The sequence below is a fragment of the Onychomys torridus genome, chromosome 5 (genome assembly GCF_903995425.1).
Source record: "Onychomys torridus chromosome 5, mOncTor1.1, whole genome shotgun sequence".
NCBI classification, from domain to species: domain Eukaryota; kingdom Metazoa; phylum Chordata; class Mammalia; order Rodentia; family Cricetidae; genus Onychomys; species Onychomys torridus.
This window is the reverse complement of record NC_050447.1, coordinates 123,042,743-123,058,130: the sequence shown is the minus strand read 5'-3', so window position 1 is coordinate 123,058,130 and position 15,388 is coordinate 123,042,743. Positions and strand designations below refer to the sequence as shown.

Below are 15,388 nucleotides of genomic sequence, written 5' to 3'. Positions count from 1 at the left end.
CAGTCCAGGACAGCCAGAGTTACAATAGTGAGACCCTTCTTGAAAGAACCAAAAGAAAAAGAGAATGTGAAAATAGGTTTTTTTTAAGTTTGATTTTATAATTTTTATAGCAAAAATTTTTACTGAATGAAACTTTATATTAAATTTGATTTTGAAAAACTAAACTAGGGGCTGAGTGTAGCTATGCACACCTCTAATCCCAGCATTTAGGAGGCAGAGGCAGAAGGATCTCTGTTAGTTTGGTCTATACTGCAAATTCCAGGCTAGCCAGAGCTACATAGTGAGTCTATGTTTTTAAAAAAACAAAACTAAAAAGTAGTAGTGTAGATACCATGCAAGCATCTTTAAAAACTAATTTTAAAAAATACTTACTTTTGCTGGGCACATACCTGTAATACCAGCACTTGAGAATCAAAGACAGAAGGAAGGAGAGTTCAGGGCTAGCTTGGATTACATAGCAAGCCCTTGTCTAAAAAAGTTACTTTAATTTTTGTTATTCTTTGGTGCTTTTAGTAGCCAAAGTCACAATTCTTTTTTCCTAAAGCAAAATGTGGATAAATATTTAAAATAGAGCATGAGAGCTGGAGAGATGGCTCAGTAGTTTAGAGCACTTATTGTTCTTGCAAAAGAGCTTGGTTCAGTTCTCTAAAAGGAATAAGAACTCAATGAAGAAAGTCCAACCAATGGTTGTGGCTTACCCAGGACAGAGTTTCACATAAAAACCAGGCACGAAGATGCTGGAACAGAGTCTAGAGTATGCCTGTGATTGAACTTACTCTTCAGTTGACTAGTTCTGCATAGCCTAAACCATCTATCCTAAGTCATGTGAATGGTTTTTCTGGCCAGGCTAACCTACCCCTAAAACTATTGTATCTCGACAGTCCCATCCAAAACAAAGACAGAACTTTCAAGAACAACATAATCACTCCTGGGAAGGTAAAGCTAAGTTCAGCCTCCCTTTAGGGAAAGCCAAAGTCCTTATACACAGTTCCCTATAGAACTGTTTGAAACTGAGGTTGTTTTCCATTTCGGAAAGAAATGTTACATTCTGTTAGAAATTTCCTTAGCTTTAAAGCACTGTTAAAAATGAAAGCTGCCAAATGCATTAGATTAGACAATCTGTCCACTAAGAATTTACTCTAGAACATTTGTTTAGGTAACTCTGCTGTATTACCCTTGGTGCCTTATAGGGACTTTATTTCTTCAAATGGGCCTCATCAGCCAGATGCTTATTCCTCCTAATTGTTTCTCAGCAGTAAGCAATTAAAAATGTGTTGAGTGGAGCTGAATTTTCAGGTTAGCATGCAGCTCAGTTTATATAGTGTCTGCCGAATAGTGAAGAAGCACTGAGTTCCATTGCCAGCCATACGTAAAGGTATTGTGGTGCGTGTCTGAAACCCCAGCACTTGTGAGATAGAGACAAAAGGATCAGGAGTTCTAAGCCAGCTGAACTATTTATTTGAGACCCTGCTTTTAAAAACATACCAGGCACACTTTGTGCACTCACACAGCCCGTGTGTGTGTGTGTGTGTGTGTGTGTGTGTGTGTGTGTGTGTGTGTGTGTTGTTTTGGCCAAGGCAGTGAGTTTCTGGCCAGCCTGGTCTACATAGTGAGTTCTAGGCCAACAACCAGGACTACATAGTGAGACCTTGTCTCAAAAAAAGGAAAAAAACAAGACAAGAAGCAAGGGTTTTCTGGGGAGCTAGAAGGGGAAGAGAGATGGGAGGGGGTGGAGAGAAGAGAGAATGTACTAACTGAAACCAACTATCCAGTGGGTTGGTATTTTCTCTATCTTAAACATCATCATCTGACTTCATCAGAAACTGTAGTTTAGAGTCAGAATACTTTTATGAGTTCTAAGCTTTGATTCCCTCAATTTGGCCTCACTTGATCTTGGGGAAGTTCTTTAGTTTCTTTGGGGCTCAGTTTTCTTAGTTCCTTCCTTTCTTTCAAGTTCATGTGATGGGTATTTTACCTGCATGAATATCTGTGTACTGCGTGCATGCTTGATACCCAAGGAGGCCAGAAGAGAGGGTCAGATCCCCTGGAACTGGAGTTAAGGTCATGAGCCTCCATATGGATGCTGGGAATTGAACATGGATCATCTTGATTAGTAGCAGGTGCTTTTAACCACCTACCCACCTCTCCAGCCCCAAGGAGTCTCAGTCCCTTGGCCAGTCATGGTAGAGCCTGTTTTTAATCCCAGCACTTGGGAGGCAAAGCCAGGCAGATTGTTTGTTTGTTTGTTTGTTTTTAATTCTAGGCTAGCCAAGGCTACACAATAAGAGACTATCTCTAGAATAAAAACAAAACAAATAAAAGCCTTAAGAAAACTAAAGGCTGACCGTCACCTAGCTATGCACTATAGCTATTAGATGGGTTAGCAAACCTTTTTAGCAGCTGGAAAGATGGCTTAGCAGTCAAGAGCACTTGCTGCTCTTCCAGAGGACCTAAATTGGGATACTAACACCTTACTTAGGCAGATCACAACCACTTGTAACTCCAGCTCTGGGGTTCCAGTTCCCTCTTCCGAGTACCTTGGGCACCTACACATATGTGGTGGGCACTCCAATGTTTTCTCATAAATATAAACAAAAATAAATTATACTTTTAAAGCTGTGCCTGTGAGAAATATTGAGTTACTAGGTACTAAAAACTTTTTAAAATCCAACATTCTGAAACCTTATAGCAAGCATGTTATCTTAAATTTCATGTGTTTACTTGAACCTAGATCTTTTGTTTACATGAAAGCAATGAGGGTGTAAGTAACTTAGAGACCAAAGGGGGAGGAGGTTATGATGCAATGTGAGGACAAGTTAATGTTTTTTTTTGTTTTTGTTTTTGTTTTTTGTTTGTTTTGTTTTGGAGCTGAGGACTAAACCCAGGGCCTTGTGCTTGCCAGGCAAGCACTCTACCACTGAGCTAAATCCCCAACCCCAAGTTAATGCTTTTTAAGGTACTTTATCTTTGAATTTAATTTTTGTCTTTTATGTGTCTAAACCTCTGTATAATGTACTCACAGCCTGAATACTTTATAAGTGATGAAAGGTGTGCATGACATTCTGCTGCTTGCACCAGTGCTTGGTGTGTAAATACAGTTACTTAAACTAGGCATGAGATTCTTTATAAGAAATTGGAACATCTGAGAAACTTGAGATTTTAGATGTTATAATCTAGTTTTATTTCCAGCTGTTCTTTTACTTTATTTCCAAGATTTAGAGGGGGGAAATTCATTTTGAATCAGGAAACGAGGATTTTAGTTCCAGCCATCCTTGGTGATAGAGGAATTCTTAGTCTATAGAAGAGACTAAGTTTTGGTTTTTTGGTGTTTTGTTGTTGTTGTTGTTGTTGTTGTTTTATATATTTTCTGCTTTCTTCCTTCATGGAGATGGTTAAATGTGTTAGTGATATGTGTACATTTGTGTTAGCTTAGTAGTCTCTAAGTTGAGGAATAAGTTAAAACATCTGTGCTTCCTGAAGGATCCTTTATTCTTATTTCCTTTCTAAAAGCCAATGTATTTATTTTTGTTGACTAATCTTGGATTTTGGGTATAATATGCATGTTTTGTTGGCCCTTACAAGCAGTTTAGCCCTTTTCCTACTATATGCAAACACTATCCAGTGGGGCAAGTAGATACTTATCTTTCCTGTTGTAACTGACCCTCTGACTGTGGTATAGGAAACTGCCATGCTGTAGAGGGTGAAGGCTTCATTCTCCAGTCTCTCTGAGGAAAAACGTTGAACTCTTTAATTTGCTTTATGTTTACTGAGAAATCCTTGGGTTGGTTTAAGTTCACTGTGGCTTTCTTTTTCTTTTCCTTTTTTTTTTTAGTTTTGTTTTTAGTTTTTTCAAGACAGGGTTTCACTGTGTATGTAGTCCTGGCTGTCCTCGAACTCACAGCAATCCGCTTGGCTCTGCCTCCCGAGTACTGGGATTAAAGGCATGCGCCACCACCTCCCAGCTCTCACTGTGGCAGTTCTAAGTAGTGCTAAAAAGATTGTAATCCTATATCCTCTAGGTTTTGATCAGGAGGGATTTTGTGACCATTTACTTACATATCTTTGGAATGATTTTTAAAATTAAGTGTATTTGGTTAAGTTACAAAGACATAAAATCATCTCTAGACTTAACAAAATTGAGAATTACTTTTTAACTCTGCAGGAGTTGAAGTAATTACTACTTTTTTACATTAACCTATGATAGTCTCTGCTTCTGCTGGTCAGTTCCTGCCCATCACACTGTCACTTCTTCCCGATTTTTCAGCTGCTGAAGGTCCAGGCCAGAAATTAGTTATGGTGTCCATGGTTACCTGGTTTATTATTTCTGCTTCTTACCATTTTGTTTGCTTATACCTTGTGTTAGAGTAAGCTGAATGATTTAAAAAAACAAACAAAACAAAAACAAAAACCACTTCTTTGTTGCACTAATTCCCATACAATGCAATTTACTCTAAGCATACAAATTCAATCATTTTTGTATTTTCAGGTTTTTTTAAGATTTTTTTATTTATTATGTATACAGAAGAGTGTGCCAGATTTCATTACAGATGGTTGTGAGCCACCATGTGGTTGCTGGGAATTGAACTCAGGACCTCTGGCAGAGTATTCAGTGCTCTTAACCTCTGAGCCATCTCTCCAGCCCCCTGTTTTCAGGTTTTTATATAATCACAATAATTTTAGAAAATTTTTTTACTTATAAAGGAAACCCTGTCATCAGTTCTTTTTTTAAGACAGGGTCTAGCCCATGCAAGTCTCAAAATTGCTGTATGTGGAAGGCTTGAACTCCCGAACTTCCTGATCAACCCTCCACGCCCAAGTGCTGGGGTTACACAGCTTTGTGCCACCATACCAGCTATTGGTTTCCTCTTTTAGACTCATGAATAATTCTGCTATGGATGGTCTTGGGCAAAGTTTGATGTGAACCTGTGTTCAGTTCTCTTGGGCATATACCTAAAAGTAGAAAGGTTGACTCATACCTAACTGGAGCTTTCCAAAGAGCTGAAATAGTTTCTATCCTATCAGCTATGTGTGAGGGTAACAATCTTTCTGTCTTCTCACCAAGATATGTTATTTGCCTGTCTTTTGGTTGCTGCCATTGTAATGAGAAAAAGGTAATGTTTTATTTTGGTTTTGATTTGCATTTCCTTAGCTCTTTTTAATTTTTAAAATGATGGAAGTTAGAAAAATTGTTTGAACTTGCATATCTCTTAAAACTCACAGTATCATATTTTCATTCATAATAAGTAATTGCGTTTATAATCCCATGTGGAACCTTTCAGGAGAATCAGCTGTGCCTTAAGGCCTGTGTCTCAGGGATGCCTAGCACATACTACTCGTATTTGATTCTTGGGCTTCACTTTTTTGTGTGACTTTTGCTTCTTGTGCTCACTTTCCTGATCTCTCACTGTGATGCCTTCTACACTGACTGACTCGGGTGGATGGCTAAATAAACGGCTGGAGTTTGGTTTCTGTTCATTATGTATTGTCACTCCCACACCTGTGGGCAGCCCTGCTCTGCTGTTAATGCTAACAACCTACTCAAAGGCAGAAAAACAATAGAGGTTTCTCGGCACTCAGAATACTTCCAAATTACAGTGTGCCCATCTGTTCATTGCGCATTGACTGAATTTTTATCACGTGTTTTTGCATTTTTTGTGTTGGCATGCATTTGTTCCTTTTTATCAGGAGTTCTATGAATTATAAATGCCTGGCAAATAAGACAGTTCATAACAATGGTTAGAATATTCATCATAAAGCATATTTAAAATACTTCAAAATGGACTAGAAAATGCAAGTGACTTTTAAGGGTTTACAGGTGATATCAAAGCCTATGTGTCCATCAAATTTCAAAGGAACTATAGTCAACTTTAGCGCATGTAAATAAATACTACCTAATAGAGATGTGTGCTTGTAGTTATTTAGTGCCAGGAAAACAGAAAGGTTTAATAATATGGAAAAAACTCTATTTTATCAATATTAATATAACTTGTGAATAAAGCAGTTATTAGCAAGTCTTTACATAACTACCTGAGACCTTTCTCCAGTTTACTATAAAAACATTAATCTAGTTGGAAGTAGAACATCATATAGAGTATTTTGAATAGTTGCTGAAATCTCCTAAAATATAGATTGCACTGAGGGAATTTGATTTTGTTTATTAATTATCTAGATACAGCAGATACATAATTGATAATTTGGTTGCTCTGGTGCTCTGAGAAAAGAACACTTAATTTTCTGAATTGTATGCCTTAGATCTTAGAATGGTGACTTTGAAAGTCAAAAATGTCATTCTGGGACACCTATCTTAACAGGATTAGAAATACAAGTATGAAAAAAAAAAAGAAAGAAAGAAAAGAAAAAAAGAATAAGCCAGGTAGTGGGGGCACCCACCTTTAATCCCAGCACTGAGGAGGTAGAGACAGGCAGATCTCTGTGAGTTCTAAGCCATCCTGGTCTACAGAGTGAGATCCAGGACACCCAGGGCTACATAGAGAAACCCTGTCTCAAAAAAACCAAAGAGTGGGGTGCCGGGGGGTGGGGAGGGGGGGGAATACAAATGTGAAAGCAACTCTGTAGACAAAAGTCAATAATAAGTTTCATTCTTGAATGAAACACTACTGTTAGGCTAATATCATCCCTCTTACTCAGATAGCCTCTTATAGTCTAGAGGGCAGCTTTTAGCTTCAGTGTTAATGTTACTTACTTTATCATGTCTAGAAAAAAAATCCCATCAATGGAAGTGGCTACTCAAAAGGTTTTATGTAAATTATTATTATTATCATTATTATTATTATCATTATTATTATTATTATTATTATTATTATTGGCATGCCCACGTGGTTAGAGGAAAACTTGACAACTTACAGTAGTTGGGTCTCTCCTACTCAAGTCATCGGGCTTGGTGGCAAATGCTTTATCTGCTGAGCCATTTTGCTTGTCCTTGCTTGTTTTTTACATGGTAATATTTCTAAGTTTAAAGAATACGTTTAAAGAACAAAGCCATTTAAGCTTAATTTTTATTCCCACTTGCCATTCTATCTTATATTTCTTAAGACTTGTAACATTTTTAGTAAGCTCTAAGTCTATGAGATGAAGCCATTGTCACCAACGTCTTAAATGCAATTCTGATCTTATACTAACATATATTTCTAGATACATTATTTTGAGCAGTATATGTTTAGATTTGTAATTAGTATGGCTTTATGAAGTCATAAATATATACCTATATAGTTTCTTGCCAATCTTGCATTTCATAATAATGAGAGTTAAAGTGCTCTTCTGTTACTTCTTGACCCTCAAGAGTGTTGTCCTGACCATCATGGTTTTCCTCCTCTTCATCGTCCTCCTCCTCATCTTGATATCTCCTGAAAACTTGAGTCTTCAGTAGTATTGTTTCACCATTAGTGCTCCTTTGTTCACCATAATAAATACTGTGTATATGAGGGAAGCAGAAGAAGATGTACGAGCTTATTGGTTCTTTCAGCTTATTTTGGTCCACACGAAGGTATGTTAGATGGTGATGGTGTAGTAGGTCAGTAGAAGGACACATCATTGTCACATTGATGTCTGAAAAATACAAATTAAAAATTCATCCTGCATATGATAGTCATATTCCATGTTGAGTTTTGTTATATGAGATATAATTTTATTATAATACTTACAAATGGAGTTAGGTTTAATTATTTTTATATTAATTAAAATAAAATGGAGTGAAACTCGAGTCTCATATCACCAAAATAAATATTAATTCATTGCCTTTACTTTTTATAGAAGCAATATATAATTGCTTTTTAGTAGAAGCAATCTTATAAAGAAAGAAGCAAAGGCAAAAAAAAAAAAAAATACACAGCTCTGCTACCCAGAGTCATATGTCTTTGGATGCGCTCTAATACTACTTGCTAATATTCAAGGTGGTAAAGTTGAATAGAAAAGACTATAAAATTAACGGCATTCCCTTTCCCCAGGGTACTATCTGCCATCTCCTTAGCTGACTTTAAAGCAACCTTTTCAGTACTAGGTAAAGCAAACATTATTAATAACTCATTCTTTATAAAGAGTCAAGATATGATTCATCAGTCATTTTGGTGCATGTGCCTTAATCTCAGCATGAGGGAGGTAGAGCAGGCAAATATATCTGAGTCTGAGGACGAGCCTGATCTACATAGGAAGTTGCAGGGCAACCAGAGCTACATAGAGAAACCTTGTCTCAACACTACAACTCCCCTCAAAAAAACCAGTCAAAACACCAGTCAAAAAAGAATCTTTTGTTCTTTAAAAAGTGCAAAATTTTGCATACTTTCTATTTCATTATTTTGTAGATACAGATGTTCCAAATTCCTTGGAATGTAGAATGCTTGCTTCAATTTATTGTGTCCAACGTTGAGTTCTATAAGGTTGGAAAGATTAAATATATCATATGGAATGTCTTTCAGTTTGTTGTGTGATATTCTTAGAGCATGAAGTTTTGGAAGTTTGTCAAAATAATTGTCTGGTATAGATGAAATTGAATTATTTTCTAGAGATAGATACATAAGTGAAGAAGGCAATCCAGGAGGCATTGATTCTAGTCTATTATTACATAGGTTGAGCTGCATTAGTTTTTCCAGTTTGGAAAGGTTCTTTCCTTTTAACATTGAATCAGAAAGATGATTATAGCAGAGATCAAGCATAGTCAAGTTTACCAGCCCATTCATGGCATTTGTTTGAATTATGGAGATTTCATTATAACCAAGAAGTAGTCTTTCCAGAGATGTAGGAAGAGGAAATGGAAATTCTTCTAAGTTGTTGTGCTCTAGATGAAGTTGTTGTAGATTTGAAAGTTTAGCAAACACACCATAGTCAATCTTTTGAGATTTAATTTTGTTGTGGCTGAGGTTAATTTCTTTAAGATGAGTTGCATTGATGAATGAATTTGCAGTCACAGCCTCAATGTCATTGAACTGAAGGTTGAGTTGCTGAATGTGCATTGGAATATTTGGGATAGTCTTGAGTTTACGATTGTCACAGTACATTGATGATGGAAAGTTAGTTGGACAGAAGCATTCCTTAGCACAGCCTAAAGTATTCTGATAAAAAGGCACTCCATATTCAACATTTTGATGAAATTGAAATTCTGGCTCATAATCCTCACTTGGCTCTTGGTCATACTCCTCATCCCATTCGTACTGGCAATATACTCTAACTCCAAAACAGAAGAAAAGAACATATATTGGACTTAAGAAGCCCATGTTCTTATTCTGTCCTATTGCAAAGAGAAAAGTGATTAATACTTAGAATAATTCTCATATAAATTCATATATATATAATTTATTATACTTGTGCCTATATATGACAGAATATTCAGGAAGCATAAGCAAAGCTCAAATCAAAATTTAATGTTTAAGTACCTGTGAAATAAAATTTAGAATCACATGTTGTATTGAACAAAGTCAGAAGTGTGCTGTTCTGGACTTTTTACTAAGTAGTCACTATCTTGTACCTTTGTATCCCTTATTGGCTAGAACTTACTATGAAAACCAATCCTTCTGCCTCTGCCTTACATGTGCTGAGATTACATGTGTTAAGCATAACACTCTCCTACAGTCAGTATCTTCTAAAAGAATCTTAGTTGTCTTGATTTTTAGACTGTAGATTTGTAATGATAGTATGACATCACCCAACCACACTCTTGTATTCCCTCCACTGTAAATGCTGGGCATCCTTGCCAACTGTCCTGTTAGTGATGATTGCTACCTCTGTGAACAGTTAAAGAGCTTTGCCTATTAAAAATTTTTATTAAACCAAAATCTTGCTCCCTACTACTTCTGTTACTGAAATCTTTCCTTGTCCTTTAAAAGAACATTCTTATTTCTTATTACAAAATTTGGCAACTTATTTAGAAAACACTATCATGTTTTTTCTTGGAATTTTCTGTCTAAGTCTATATACACCTTCAAATTTTCTTCTTGGACCAGCTTCTCAAATCTTAATTATTTTGTCTCCAATTTGTCCAGTAAATCTAAAAAAGCTCAAGTGTACATGATATTTATATCCTGCAAAGTTTCAATTTCCATTATATTAATATTTTCATGTTTTCTTCTTGGCTTCCTTTTTTCACTGTTTTCTTCTTCTCTCCCTGTCTACCTCCCTCCCTCCCTCCCTTCTTCCTGAGACAAGATCGGCCTCAAGCTTGCTATTTAAGTGAGACCGGCCTTAAACTCACGACCCTCTTGCCTCTCCTTCCCAGGTCCTAAGACTACAGGAAGCATTACCATATCTGGTTTTGAATAATATTTTTGAGTTAAGGCCTGGATGTACAGATACTAAAATGACTATAGTGCATTTTAAGGATGTTGTATTGAGTTGGTTTATGGCTTCACAGATAACTGTTATTTCTGTTGAAACTTGAAGAAGGATAGAGTATGTTTTAAACAAGGAGCCTGAAAACTTGAATTTCATTTCTGTCATTTAACAATTCTGCCTCTTGCTTTATTAATAAAGTAAGAATTACAGTTGCTGGGCATGTGCACGTGCCTATAATCCCACCTGCTCAGGGGCAGATCATTTGAGCTTGGGAATTGGAGACCAATCTAGTAATACAGTAAAACACTCTCTCAAAAGAATAAAGTGAAATTTATAATTATACTTAAATTATCCATTGCTCTGTGTGTGTGTGTGTGTGTGTGTGTGTGTGTGTACATGTGAAGAAGACAACTTCAGGTGTCATTTATCCGGCATCATCTACCTTTTAATTTTTTAAGACAAGAGTCTCTTTCTATGTAGGCTAGCTGGCTGGCCAGTGAGTCACAGGAGCTGCCCATCTCTGCCTCTCAGGTGCTAGGATTACAAGTGTGGTTACCACACCTGGTTTTATTTATTTATTTATTTATTTATTTATTTATTTATTTATTTATTTTAGCATGGGTTCTATGGAACCAACTCAGAACTCACCTCCTCCTGTTTGCAAGGTAAGGAAGGATGTGCTGGCAGGGCTCTCTCCCTAGCCCTGTGTCTTGCCTGCTTATCTTGTGTCTTGTCTTAGTCTTGCTGCTTATGTCACCTAAAAGATAAACTCTCACTTCTTTTTTTGAGACAAGGTCTCACTGTGTTACTAGGATGGTCTCCAATTCCTAAGTTTAAATAGTCTTTACTACCTCAGTCTCCCAAGTCAGGATCACATGACATATTCATGTAAAGGATCTTGGCAAATTGAAAACTGCTGTCCAGTTGAAATGAGTATTATTTAGGAAAATGTTAAAGGAGAAAAAATGTATCCTTTTTTCTGAGACCTTTGTTCTTCACCCTTCTTTCTCATCAGGGGTTTTATGAATGAATGAACAACCGAATGCCCCAACATCACTGTGTTAATGAAATCATTTACAGTTATTCTTCCAGAATGATACTTCTGTTTTTCAGCATTGGTGTAACTGAGAAAATAGTTACATCAATCATTTCTCTGACAGAGCTCCATTTGTTCCTTTTTCTACCATGATTTTTGACTCAGTTCTTCCTGTGAACTTACATCCTGAGCCTACAAAATTACCAGTGTCATATTCTGAATTTTGAACATCCTATACTCTGACCATATCTTCAGGTAGTACTTCCAACTACAAATAGTTCCTGAGTTTCAGAGGAGTCTATTGTGTGTTGATGATACTGATTTTTACCTCCTCCACCCATACTTCCTTACAGTCTGAGTCCCCTCTACTGTTCTCACTACTCCTTTGCACAGTCCCTGAATTTTCTGAGTTCTTTACATCTGGCAAATGGCAATTTCCTCCCTACGCTCATTCTGACTCACATAGCTGAATATGAAGGAGGAAAAAGAAAACCAGGCTGACTGGGCTCATTCCCAGTTCTTGGCTACAACTTGAAGTACATGTAGCTGCATTTCCTTAGTCCACCCACTTTCCCTCTTGCCAAGACTACTGTTTTGTTTTGTTTATTTTGTTTCCTTATTTTCTCAAGGCTGTAAAACATTTCCCATCATTCTTTTTGGATGATGACCTTACTTTTTTAAAAAGGGGGGGGGGGTCAATAATTATTTGTACTTGCGCCTTATATTTATCCTTATCTATAAGAAAGTGCCGTCTACAGCCATACCACCCTGAATGCACCCTGATCTCGTAAGCTAAGCAGGGTCGGGCCTGGTTAGTATACTTGGATGGGAAACTGTCTGGGAATTCCGGGTGCTATAGGCTTTAAAAAAAAAAAAAAAAGAAGAAGAAGAAGAAGAAGAAGAAGAAGAAGAAGAAGAAGAAGAAGAAGAAGAAGAAGAAGAAGAAGAAGAAGAAGAAGAAGGGAGAGAGAGAAAGAGAGAGAGAGAGAGAAAATTGAAATGCTTTCATCTCTTTAGTAATATGTGATTTAGCAACATTTTAGAATTAGAATCTGTTGCTCAGCAGGTGTGAGAAATTGGAAGAAAAGGATACCCTGATAATGTTCTTATCAGATACTTCATGGCAGCCAGTCTTAGGATCAAAACCTCCTAACAAACAAGGGCCTCTGAAGATAAGAGGATTCCTCGTGTTGTTACCTGGTCTTTGCGAACACTTCAGAAGGTTTCCCTGTACAGCAACTCTTAGTCTGAACTCCTGTCATTTACTAGTCTTCCTCCTGTCCCCGGTGATACTTTTCCCTGTGAGTGATTTCACCTCATTTTACCCAATGAGTCTCTTCATAGCCATTTGCTAAGCATATTTTGTTACTTTTGTTTGCATATTCTACAATTGATGCCTTATTCCCTATAGTAGAACTCAGAACATCACAGTAACCCACTGTCAACCATCTCATGTCCCAATCTATAATTTTTAACAAGCCTAAGTGCAGTGCATTGGTTCTAAGTCGTCAGAGATCTGTGGAATGATGATGTACTTAATAGATTTTATTAAGATTGTATCTTGTTAATAATGCTTCTCTTTGTTAATGTTGATTTCTGTAGGCATTTCACCTTGGTGGTTTCTTTAGATGAAAAAAAAAGTTAGAGAACTTGGCTATTATCTTTTGTATTTATTTCTCTATAACAATATGTGATATTTGTTACTTATAATATATTATCTATTAGAAAATGGCAGGTGAAGAGGAAAATTTAAAGCAGAGCAGCAATGTAAATTTTAAGAAATTATCTATTAATATGAATTTTGCATATAAGACAATAAGAGTGTCTTTATCATAACATTTCTCTTACTTAAAGAAAAGCATTCATTTTTTAACCAATGCAGGCCCTAATCTAAATTAATAAAATCGAAGTATAATTTACTTAGTTCTGGAAACTTAAAGCATCATAGCATTTTACTGTTTTAAAGATGTAATTGTTTTATTGGTATGCCATAGAAACCAGTAAATAGTAGTTTTTCTAAGACAGCTTTAAATTTAATTCTGTAAAATCTTTTGCTATTAAAAAAGCATATCTCAGTTACTTTTAGCCATAATACACTTAAATCTTTGAGAATGATACAAATTTAAACAAAAATAGTCTAGATCAGTATTTGTCCCATAGAGAAATTTTGAACAAATACACTCCTTCCCTACAACTGTATTCACCATCACTACTTGGATTTATGGCTCAAAAGCATTAACTTTTTTTTTTTTTTGTCATTTAAAATTAAGATTAGAAAACCAGATCCAAGAAACTAAAGAGAGATTGATTCCTTTAACCCAATAATCTTTCCCTTTGGCCAAGGGAAAAGAAAGAATCTACACAAATATTGTTTGTTGAGTAATTTTAAATGAGAAATTTAAACTCACCTTACTGATCTTTTTGCCTGAATATTTTACCTAATCAAAATTTTAATATAAGTTTTTACTAGATTTTGCTTCCCCAGATTGTGCCTTTATGATAGCTGCAGTCTATTTTACTATTAAACAAATACAATTTACTTTTATAACAGTAGGCATACATTTCTTAAGAGTTCAGAATTATTTTATCATCATACCTGTTAAAATTGCTTTAGTTTCAGGGATAGATGAATTGGCAAATCCTTTAACTCAATCAGAAATGCCTAAATTCTCTAACGGAGTTTCTTAAAAACTCCACAGTAACTCTGAGTCCAGACAGGGCTGTCCATTGAATTACTGTAGCAATTTAAGCAAATACGATCTGCTTGGAAAACAGTTGGGTTGAATTAAAATTTTGTACTTCTTTTCATTATACAAAACTTTGTGGATTCAAATCAAGATATTTGTGCTCTTGGTGATATTTATGTGGCTAGCTTCTTTCTTTACTCCTTAATTTTGGTTTAAGGTGTGGCAAGAATTTCCTCTAATATGAAAGGCAAACAAGACTAAATGAAACAGCATGTACTGATTACTGTTTTTATTTTCATTTTTATGCCAAAGAATTCTTCAGATTAAAGTCCACTCTGACCTGGAGCCCAGTGTCTCAGCAATTTAAGGTGGAATTCAGAATTGTATCCGGTCCCTGGGTTGACAGAGGCTTGTATTCACTTCAGTGCTTCCCTTATTGAAGCTAGGAATCAGAATTGGAAACATGCAGTACTTCACATTGAGTTTTCTTTGAAAATGCAGTAGATTACATTGGCTTCACAGTTAAAGACATGACTTTTTCATTTAAATAAGCAACCAAAAACTTTTAAAAGAGAAATGAATTGGCTATAGAATTTCAAGTGTTGCATTATGCAGCTATATCTCTAATTTGCTTTTTTCCTCCGTACACAAAGTAATTTTATAGTGCATTTGTCTTTCAGTGGGATAGAATGAAAAGGCTCTATTGCCCAATAACTTCTACTTCATTTTGGGATTTAGAAACTTTCCCGTTGCTGAGGGACCCTCCTTAAGAGTTCCAGCCAGCAAGCTTGCTTGCTGCAGGAGAAAATTTTGTGCTAATGTTTTCATAGTTAAACATTGAGTTAGCTGTTTCTCCTGGAGTTAGATGTTGAGTTTTTTGGAAGGAGATTCTTTCAAGCTTGAGAAGTTCTTGTTTTGGCTCTTCAAAATAGTGTTTTCTATTAGACTTTATAAGGAACTTACAGAATTTATTTTTGTATTTCAGATTTGAGAAATGTATACAGTGTTTCAAGGATGCTTTGGCAGTATTGTAAACATCTAGTCTATTATTTGAGACATTGGTATGTGAAATGTGGCAGACCACACTTGAGCCAAGATTCCGTCTCATTACCAATCTTTTCCATATGTTTCCCATTACTGTCTTTTTTTCTTAAACCTCGGGCTTTTATCCTCAGGAAAAGAGCAAATTGGAATGTTTTTTCTCAAACTTCATAGTTCTTTTAACTGATCGATTTAAAACCAACCATTTAATTTTTAAATGTAACTCTTTATTAACTGTGTGATTTGGTCTTAAAATAGTGATTATATTGTTCCTGTTTCCAGATTAGGTGGAAGAATATTTGTCACTAGATAGCTAGAGCACATTAAAACAAAACAAAGAAGT

General features: G+C 35.9%; 2 protein-coding genes across 2 annotated transcripts in view; one reads left to right on the top strand and one right to left on the bottom strand.

Moving 5' to 3' along the window:
- LOC118584055 (centromere protein P) overlaps nucleotides 1–15,388 on the top strand; it is a 195,340-nt gene that overhangs the window by 60,902 nt on the left and 119,050 nt on the right. The window lies entirely within an intron of this gene.
- Nucleotides 7,003–14,266, bottom strand: Omd (osteomodulin). Its single transcript, XM_036187994.1, has 3 exons — nucleotides 13,914–14,266; nucleotides 8,297–9,241; nucleotides 7,003–7,566 (listed from the first exon to the last, which is right to left on the bottom strand). The coding sequence occupies exons 2-3, from the start codon at nucleotides 9,225–9,227 to the stop codon at nucleotides 7,223–7,225; spliced, it is 1,275 nt and encodes a 424-aa protein (XP_036043887.1). The 5' UTR covers nucleotides 9,228–9,241; nucleotides 13,914–14,266; the 3' UTR covers nucleotides 7,003–7,222.